At 45.2% G+C, this 10,215-nt stretch overlaps 1 protein-coding gene across 3 annotated transcripts in view; it reads left to right on the forward strand.

Moving 5' to 3' along the window:
* MXD4 (MAX dimerization protein 4) overlaps window positions 1–8,374 on the forward strand; it is a 52,705-nt gene extending 44,331 nt beyond the window's left edge. For all 3 annotated transcript variants that reach the window (XM_020992216.2, XM_078148554.1, XM_020992217.2), the window contains exons 5-6: window positions 1,358–1,517; window positions 3,182–8,374. In XM_020992216.2, the coding sequence (XP_020847875.1) occupies window positions 1,358–1,517; window positions 3,182–3,330 (309 nt within the window). In that variant the 3' untranslated portion in view covers window positions 3,331–8,374. The remainder of the gene's footprint in view (window positions 1–1,357; window positions 1,518–3,181) is intronic.
* The last annotated feature ends 1,841 nt before the right edge of the window (window positions 8,375–10,215 follow it).

Genomic DNA, 10,215 nt, shown 5'->3' on the forward strand with positions numbered 1-10,215 from the left:
TTAAAGTAGTTCTTCATTGAACAGTGTTGTTTCAAGTGACATGAAGCAGAGAGTAAAAGGTGAGAGCACATTCACTGTGAGACCTTTTTCAAGTCACTTCCTCAGTATCTGGGCTCTCATTTCCCTATCTGTAAGGTGTGGCCTGGGGTGGGGGGGTTATTTTAAATAGTCTCTAAAACATGCAATGTTCTGTCATGACAGTATTGGGGTCAGAGGATTCTCGACCATAAGAAAGTGGTGGCCTAAAGCACATTCATTAGGAATACAGAATTGAGAGCTGGTATTGGGGCTTCTTCGGGCACCATCATTTGTCCCTCTCCCTGATGTGTCCATTACACTCAATTAAACCTTGGTTCGTTGTGCTGCTTGCTGCAGACTTCAATGGCACACTTGGCCAGGGTGTTTTCATTTAATTTAACAAACACCTGTTAAGCACTTATCACGTGCAAGGCACCGTGTTAGCACCATACCAGAAGTCTCTACCTTCAGGGAGTTTATGGTTCGGCTGGCTTCTTCTCTGGGGACTCATGAATGGGGCCTTATTTGAGCTCCAGCGTTCTTGCCTTTTCTTTGTCATCTCTGATTCCTGTCAACATCCTAGTGCAAATGACAGCTGTACTCTCGCTGTTGTCTGGGAAGTGGTCTTCTGCCGAAATCCGACTTCCACCCACTTCTTGCCTCTTCTTTTCTCCCCTTTCCTCTCACTGCTAGGTCTCACTTCTTTGCTCTGACAAGGTAGGGAAGACTGAGTCAAATATAAACTTTGACTTTGTAAACCGGGCCTTTGGGTAGGAATGGGGAACGGGGCATAGCCAGAACTCATTGTAAATTCTTAATGCCCAGACTTATGGCTGAAGATGGAGAAGGTGAAGAACAGTGGGCTGTGTGAGGGTAGAAGACAAGGGAGAGAGTATGCCAAGCAGGAATCATCCCTGTTTTTGCCCGTGGGTAGGGATAGAGAAGGTGAAGGAGACGGGTTCTTGAGTATTAAAGCAGAATCTGTTTTTGGTGATGATGATGATAAAGTTTTGCAGAGTGTTATAGGTGGGTCTCATCTGGGAAAAATCAGATCTTTGTGGGACTTGCCATGTCCCCTTCTGCTTCTGACTGTGAATTGCTACTTGGCTCTTTCTGTTGTTTTCATAGATGGAGTACATCCCTGGGTCTGATAATTTCCTGGTGATCCAGGGGAAACCTAAGTAAGGCCCCCGAGTCTAGGGCTTGAGATGGGCTTTGAGTTTGAGATAGGTGGGGGCATCACAGTCCAACCATTTGCCTCAGCTGACCTTTATCCTTTCATTTCTTCCCTCTCTTGGTCCTCTCCTCCTCCCCTCTACTCTGTTCTATCTCACGTCAGAAATTAGAAGAACAGGACCGTAAAGCCCTGAACGTGAAGGAACAACTGCAGCGTGAGCATCGCTACCTCAAACGCCGCCTGGAGCAGCTCTCGGTGCAGGGCATGGAACGCGTGCGCACTGACAGTACCGGCTCGACCATCTCCACAGACTCAGAGCAAGGTCAGTTTCCATGTGTGTAACGCAGCATAGACAGCAGGCATAGACTGGGACCTTACCTAGCCCAGAGGCCTGTGCTAGAATTTTAGGAGAAGAGGCACCTTGCTGGGCTGGGCAGGAGGTTCATCTATAGGCATCCCCTTCCCTGTGATCATTGTTGGTTTTTTCCCCCTCAGTCTATGATTTCATGAGTGTAATCTGCTAATTTCCTCTGCCAAGAGTTCCTATACTGCAAGAGAGAGTTGCCTAGATACTGAGAGTTTGTGACCAACTCAGGGTCTCCCAGTCACTAAATGGCTTAAATCTGGGTCTTCTTGACTGAGTCCCATTTGCCACTCTGCCCTTCTGTGGATAACCCTCATGATCATTCCAAGATCTGTTCTCCCTAGTGCCTTGTTGGGAGTCACCTGAAGTTTGACAGCTAGATATTGGCAGGAAGCTGGCTGAATAATAATGGTTTGTAACTCGAAGGTTTCTGAAACACATTGGCCCACAACAATGCTGTGAGGGGGAGGTAAGACAGCTATTATCCCCATTGGACACATAAAGGCACTGAGTCTCAGGATAAAGAAATTTGACAAAGGTTATGCAACTAATAAGTGGTGAAGCCATAGTTTGAACCCATGTTTTCTGATGCATCTTCCCTTCTGTCCAGCATACTTCCCACTAAGCCAGGGATTCTCTCAAACTTTTTGGTCTCTGAACCCCTTTATACTCTTTTTTTTTTTTGGCTAGGCAGTGGGGTTAAGTGACTTGCCCAGGGTCACACAGCTAGTAAATGTTCTATGTCTAAAGCCGGATTTGAACTCAGGTCCTCCTGCATCCAGAGCCAGTGCTCTATCCACTGTGCCACCTTGCTGCCCCTTATACTCTTAAAAATTATTGAGGATCCTCCTTCTCTCTGAAGAGCTTTTGTTTATGTAGGTTATATCTGTTGGTATTTACTATATTAGATATTAAAACATCTTAATATTGTTATGAAAATAGTTTTGACCTTGTAGGCTACCTGAAAGGGTCTCGCTGTACGTGGAGAACCACTGCACTTGGCAGTACCCTCTCTTAATTTAAGTTGTGGTTGGCCTCAAAGGCTGTCTGGTTCTCTAAAATGACTCCCTCACCAAAGTAAGGCTACTTGTTCCTAGTTGCTGTTTTGGGGGTGACCTGGAGTGACTCTAGGCTCTGAACTAATCAGGCCTGACTTGGCCTCCACCAAGTGGGTAGAATCTTGGGCGTGAGGATGGAGTTGGGGAGGGAAGGAGGCTAGGGCAGGCTTTTCAGTTGGGAATGCCCCTTCTTCAGATAGTGGCCGGGAAGAGGTGGTTTTTGAGCCTTCGGAGCTGAGTCCCTCCCAGCTTGGCTATTTACTACTACCTGTTTGACAAGTCACCTTGCCCCCAGAGGCCTTCTCATCTGTAAAATGGGCCTTTTAGATGAGAGGGATGTCTAAAGTCACTTTTGGTGAGTTCTAAATACTATGATCCTGGTGAACCAGGTGACCCCTTAGGCCAGTCAGTTAACTTTTATGGACCTCATTTTCTTCATCTGCACAATGAGAAATTCAGTCTAGGTGGTCTTGGAGTTTTTGCTCTAAAGCCTGTGATTTATGTCTTCTAAGGCCTCTTTCTGCTTTCGAGCCTATGAACATGTGACTCTTTCTTCCCACGTAGAAGTGGACGTTGAAGGTATGGAGTTCACCCCAGGGGAAATGGACAGTGTCGGGAGTGCCAGTGATGCCGATGACCACTACGGTTTGGGCAGCGGCTCCGGCGACGGCGGCTACGCCCAGCCCCGCAGACTGTCGGGCCGGCTCTCGTAGGGCCCGAGCGAGCACCCCCGACCCCGTCCACCTCCGGAGCATCCAGCTGAAGCGCCAGTTCTGCCCGTGCCCGCTGCGGCTCCCCCAGGAAACTCCAGCCGCTGGCCTCTGCTGAAGAAGCGGGGGCTTTGAACCCCTGGCTCCCTGCCCTGGGACCGCACCGAGTAGCTCTTGTCTGCCCCGGTTTTTACTGCAGAGATCCGTGGTTAGGTACAGCTGTGACTTAAAGTTAGCTTGATGGAGCTGTAACCATACATTTTTTTAAAGTCATAATCATTCCATTGAAGAAGTATTAAATGTAATTGCTGGAGACACACATGACAGTGTAAGAAGTTTAATAAGAAACCAAAAGCAAACCAAAAATCAGGAAAATGAAAGAAACCAGGAGAAACCCCTTGGAAATCTCGACAAGTGACTGGACTTGATGATGGGATTGTGGGCCAGCTCCTCCCTGGGGGAGGAGAAGGTGCCCCAACAGCACCTCCCAGCCTGTTAGTGTTCTGGAAGCTTTGTTTGCCCTTGAGAGATGATGAATGGGCCATGGCCAACTTAAGACTATGTAGCAGAAACTCTTCCCACAGTTTTAAGAGAGGCAGAACCCCCTCCCTTCAATCCCACCCTACTTTAATTCACTCTTTAAACCGAGGTTTGCTCTGAGATTGCTCCCTTATTAACTAGTGACCACTGTGCTTCAGAGTGGGTGGATGGAAAGCCAGGTGAAAGAATGACTTCATGAGGGATGTTGAGTGGCCTTTGGCTTTGCGTGTTCAGCATCCTAATGGCAGCAAAGCTCTCTTTGTCTGGTCGGCGGGGCAGGGTGGCCTCGTGAGTGAGCTCCCACAGAGACAGCCAGGGAGTAGCCCCACTTCCTTCCTTTCACGGCTCTCGGCTAATCCTCTAGAGCTTGGAGACTCCATGTTAGTGCCAGCTCTTGGAGACAGAGGCCTGGGGAAGGTGGATAAGCCCCTTCTGTTTTCTTTTTTATTTGCAGCAGCCACTACCTTTGGTGGGAAAGGCCCAGCTCCTATTTTCCAGTATTCTGTTAGAGGACAAGTAAATCAGTTTTCTCCTTTTGCACACCATATAACAGCATTTTTCTCTTCTTAAAAAATGCAAAAAAAAAAGTTATGCTTTAAAACAACCCAACTTATATAGCATTTGTCCAGCTTTTCTGAACATATTTACCCATGTTGTAGCAATACTATGAAGATGTATTTTTTAATACAAATTCTGCTTAGTGAAGTCATTAGGGCTTGGCTTGCTGGGTAAGAAAAAATGGACCAGTCTTTGCATTAGTATTAGAGAAGGTCTTTTCAAAAAAAACAAACAAACAAAAAAAAACAAAAAAAGAAAGAAAATGGCTATAAACACTTTTAGGTAAGTGGTTTTAGCAAGTGTAGTCTATATTTCCTGTAAGAGATTTTGTATTATATTTTCCTAAATGTTCTCATTTCCTTGCATTGGGAGGGAGTGGTACAGACCCAGAGTCCCAGGGACTCTTCACCGTTGTCATATCGTGCCTTGGTGACTGTGTGTGTCCCTCTCTTTGCATTGTTCAAAAGACAGTGAAGCCTGGCCAAGTGAGTAAGTGGTTTCCTCTGTGGTCCTCCATGTGAGCGGTCAGGTCTCCCTCAGTCTCCCCTCCCAGGAATTAGCCAGAGCTGGGGACCTCTTCCTCTCCTCCTGCATCCCTGTGGAATGGGGATGGTGGAATGGGAGGGAGATGAGGGTTCCCTGTCTAGCTCCTTTTCTTAAACGCACACACAGCCCTGTTATAGGAGTGGCTTATAAAGCTGGGATCTCTGTGAGACAGAAACTGATTGGCTTCTGAAACAAGAGCACATTACTGTACTGTATCATGTCCTAGAACTTGTCACGGTGCTGCCATCTTGGATTTTTTTTTTTTGTAGTGTTTGAACAGTCCTCACAATACTGACCCTCACTCCTCAGACAAAGACCCAGCACCCAATGTACATGTCCTTACATTGCTTTTACAGTACAAGATGTAGAAACCTGAAGACATTTTATGGCAGCTTTTTTTTTTTTTGAGGGCGGTGCCTTGTTGCGCTCCTACTTACCACAGCGGGGGAATCTTGCTAACAAGGAAAAGGTCCCCTTTGAGTTATGTAACCTGACTCACAGGCACCCCTTCCATCAGCTCGGGGTGGGGGCGGAGAAGGGCTCTGGGTCATCAACTTTGGCAGCTGATTCTGAAAACCATTAACCTTTTCTGTGATGCAGGTTTTGGTATTATGTTCAATATACCTTGCAGATGACTAAAATCCTCGTTTGTCGAGGGGAAAAATACACAGCAATAGACTTATTGTGGGTAGCTGAGAAACAGCAAAACTTTACTAGCTCCTTTGGTGCCTCTATAATAACTAATTTCCAAATCATGGAAACAAAATCATGAGTTTACTTTAAGTAACATACAAGACTGTTAGGCAGGTCATCCACAGTGAGGTTTGGATCAACTGTTGCTGTTCATTTGTTCTATAATGAGCATGCTCCTGAATTGTAAAGTGTTTCCTTTCCTGAGACCCTCTTGCACAGAACCTGCTAATAAATGAAAATTTTTAAATTAACAGAGGGATGGGTGAGATTTCAAAAAATGAATGTGATTGTCATTGAATGCGAATTTGAAATAGTCCCTTCTCCGTGTCCCTTCCACACACATCCCCTCTGCCCCCAACACGAATATGTAGATGCCGATTTGGGGAGATCTTGCAAAACCCAATTGTCCTGACTTTATCAGTCCTTTTTCAAATACTGCCAAGCCCAGAAGTCAGAGGTGTGAGAGTATGTCTCTCCTTCTCCTACTCATTTCTCTCTTAATGCCCAGCTGGTTCCCAAAGAGTGAGAATTCCAAAGCTACTCAATCCACAGCCCATCCTGGAGCTACCAGGTCATAGCAGGGCACAGCAATGGTGGAGCACAAAATGTTTTTCCCTCTTTGGAAGTTAGTCATTAATTTGGGTAACCCCCTTGCCCCACTGTGATTTGGCAACTGGGGTTCCTCCGATTTCTTTGTTCTGTAGGTTTCTAACATTTTTGCTTAGTAATGGATGGGGGAGGTGAGACTTTCAGGAGTGACGCTTTGTCTTGTTGGGCTTGGGATTTTCTAGAAACAACTTTTGTTATAGAAAAATATTAGTCTGGCATCTGGAAATTGAATGTAACTGATCATACACTCTCTCTCCTTTGCCCACATTTGCGAGTGTTGTCTACCACTTTCTGTTTGTGTGACTTTGGGAAACTCATTCCGTGGGGTTAGCTGTATCTTCTGTAAAACTGAGGACTCCATGACCTCGAAGTTTGAAAACCCTATAACCCTTTGTCTTTTTTTCTGCCATCTGGTACCAAGAAGCAGGAATTGCCTGTGGGAAGGTTAGCCTGGCTTCAAATAAGGCAGTTTAATTCCACCAGGACACTTTCGTACTAAGGTCTGTCACTAGCTGGGTTAACCAGTACAGGAGAAGACGCCCCATTGGCCAGAAGGGCCTTGAGGTTACACAGCCCAAATCATCCCTTACCTAACAATCTGGGAAGGAATGGACTTCGAAAAATTGCCATTTGCACAAATGCTAGGAATAGATACAGTGGCCCTGAGAGTGACTGTCAGCATACCCCCACCCTCTCCAAATAGTGTTATGCAGCATGGCTGCAAACCCAATTCAGTGAAATTTACAGGTGCTCAGGACACAGAATTTTCAGATTTGATCATGAATCATGACTGCATTTAAATTTTTTCTTACTGATCTTTTTTTTTTAACCAAACCCATTTATCAGTGAACCAAAATACAAAGCCATGTGTAAGAACACAGAGAGATTAAGACCCTCCCATGCTCACCTCTCTTACCTTCCTGAAAGGAGGCCTGGGCACACAGTGAACAAGGAGGCTGAGCAGGGAGTGCCCCAGGGCAAGTCTCACTGCCCTGAGCATGGTCTGTGCTTACTCAGAATGTTCCATTTTCTGGTTTCCTTAGTCACCACCTACTGTCGTCTTCTTACAAAGTATTTTCTCTGGATAAAATAGAAATTCCCCCAGTCATCCAAGCTACAATCGAGAGAGCAGTTGCTGGTGCACAGCCATCTAGATCTCAAACACCAATGAAGGAAGGGCCTCAGATATGGTCTTCTTCAGGGACACTTCCCAAGGTGGATTTTGGAGTCTGTTTGTGTGACAATAGAGGACTCATCTTTTCCCATCTTTTCAGGGCAGGATAGGAGAGAAGAAAGTGAGTCTTGTGTAGGACAATGTCTCATTTTGGTGTTTTACAAGTGGTCTCTTTTTTAAAGGAGGTTCATGGTCAGTATAAAATCTAGTTTGCTCCATTATCCTCTCTGGGCTTCTTGTTACCCTTCTTACAAAGGGGACCAGGATCCAGGGACAAAGAAAGTTGGTGGCTGGCATGTCCCCATCTAGGTTGGACTAGATTAACTCCGAGAGCCCCTTTAGCTCCAACATCTTGAGTTTCTAGGTGAGAGATACAGAAAATCACCTCCCAGGCAGGTCCCTGAAAAAAAAAATGCCAACGGAGACAGGGAGCCTGGGAGTGGAAACTCTCAAGAGACCCCATTTGGCTAGCTTGGGTAGTGATTTAGCTTTCTCTAAAGGACACCCTTGCTGACCCCCACCCCACACCTATGTGAAGGGTCCCGGCCCTGCAGTCCTTCATCCTCCAAAGCTTCACCGTCTCCTAGGTATGAAGAAGGCCACAAGAAGTCACCACTGAGGCTTCTGTGGAGAGACGGGCCATGTTGATCAAGGAGCCGCACCAGAGGTGCTGTGTGGAGTGGGGGAAAGGGGAAGAGGGAATCACTTGACTGGGAATTTCTTGAGGTGCCCTGGGCAGGTTCTGTGCCAGAGATATTTTGAATATATACCTGAAAAGGAACGCTTTGTAGGTGGCAAGATGTATTATATTGTAAAGATTCATTTGTACACACGTTCCTGGTGCTTGCTGCTGCCCGCGGCTCCCACCAAAGGTATTGTGTTGTATCTGTCTTTCATTGTAATATAAATACAAATTTTTATACCTCATGCATCTGTGCTGGTTTCCAGTATTTATTTCTTCCTCCCTTTTTTTCTTCCGTCTGATTTCTTCTTAGGTTTATGTCCCCCTTTCCTTGCTTCCCCAGCCATCTCATGCCCAGCCTTACTTACTACATCAAGGCCTGCAGGAGATATTTTAATGCCCAAGGATTCTTAACTATTTTTAGTTCTGACTAAAGTAAAAACTAAAAATTTAACTGAGGTACACAGGGATATCTTAACAATGTGTCACGGAAGCCACTGGCAGTTTGACAAAGCTTATGGACCTCTTCTCCCAATAATGTTTTCAAATGTGTAAAATGGGGTTTCGGAGAAAATCAATAATACTGAAATAGTTAACAAATTATTTTAAGAAACAAATTCACAGACCTCCAAATGAAGATCCCCCTTTCTCATGGCACTTGGGAAATTTCAGGGCCCTGGGCCTCAAAGATTGGTCTTCATTCTTCATCCAAGCCAAGTGGAAGATACCTAATTCCTCCTCCAGGTTAACTCAGGTTCTCTAAGGAACTTGTCTCTACTGGACAGTGTCATTAGCTAAATTCTAATGATTCCATTCCATTCAACAAAACACATTAAGCACCTACTATCTGCAAAGTGTAGTGCTTGACACCCCGAGGTTACAAAGCCAAGAAGGAAACAATCCCTGTCTTAAAAGAACTTACATTTTATACCTGGAAATACTGAGACAGCTATTGGGTATGAAGTACACTAACATTCTGACTTCTGTACTCACTCAAGAGGGGCTCACCCCACAATATGCCTGAGTGCAGGTGGACTTGGAGGTAAAGATAACACTGTTAATAATATCACGACTTAATGTGCTGTCCTCTACATTCCAGGGATGGTGCTGTTAATAAGAACATACACACAAGTTCATATGCTTCTCACAGAAAATATATAGAGCAGATACTACCGTGGCACAGCGGGATTTGGAGTCGAGTTTAAGATATATGAACCCTCGTGAAACTGAGAGTCTAGAACAAAGATAAATACAACACAACTGATTTGAATGTTAGCCCTAACCTCGGACTAGATGGTTTCTAAGGGTCCTCGCAGCTTCCAGTCCTGCGGCTCCGTTTTGCAGAGGAAATCCTGCTCAGAGAGATTTTCCTAATGGTACCTGGTGGTGACTGGCCTAGTTAGAGTCATACCATGAGTCAATGACAGTCGGGACTTATATTGAGTGTACTGCCTCCCAACCCCATGTTCTTCCCACCACACCATGGCTCCTCCTCTTGTTTCTTCTGCTAGGAGACAAATGCAACTGTTTGTCCTTCAAAGCGAGAACTGATATTTTCTACGCCTTGAACAAAGTAGTGATGGGTGTGCATTACAAGGGAAGAGAAGGGAATCTGTAAACGTTAGTTCCTGGCAAAATTCTACAACACGTTACCAAAGGGCTGATGAATGAACATTTAGAAATGGAAGCAGTGATTGCAAAGAGCTAGTATACCTCTATGGTGAACAGGTCATGCCCTGCTATGTTTCTTTTTTTGTCAGGGATACTAGGCCACATATGGAGGCTACTGAGATTTTCAAGAAGGATTTGTTAAAAGCTCTCACACTAATTTTGTGGAAAATTCTGAGGGCAACAAAGGTCATATGGTTAAATAGATTTGGAACTAGTTGAATGGAAAAGAGTAATAATTGCTGGTTCTATGTCAACTTGGAAAGTTGTCTCCAGTAGAGTGCCCCAGGGATCTGTGCTATTTTACATTCTTACCAATGACTTGGATGAAGGGGTAGATAGCATGCTTGCCAAGTTTGCATGTGATGCAGGGCTGAGTGAGGTAGCCAGCACACTGAATGAGAAATCTAAAAAAATC

This window comes from Phascolarctos cinereus, unplaced genomic scaffold (assembly GCF_003287225.1).
Source record: "Phascolarctos cinereus isolate Bilbo 61053 unplaced genomic scaffold, phaCin_HiC Scaffold_9;HRSCAF=440, whole genome shotgun sequence".
NCBI classification, from domain to species: Eukaryota; Metazoa; Chordata; class Mammalia; order Diprotodontia; family Phascolarctidae; genus Phascolarctos; species Phascolarctos cinereus.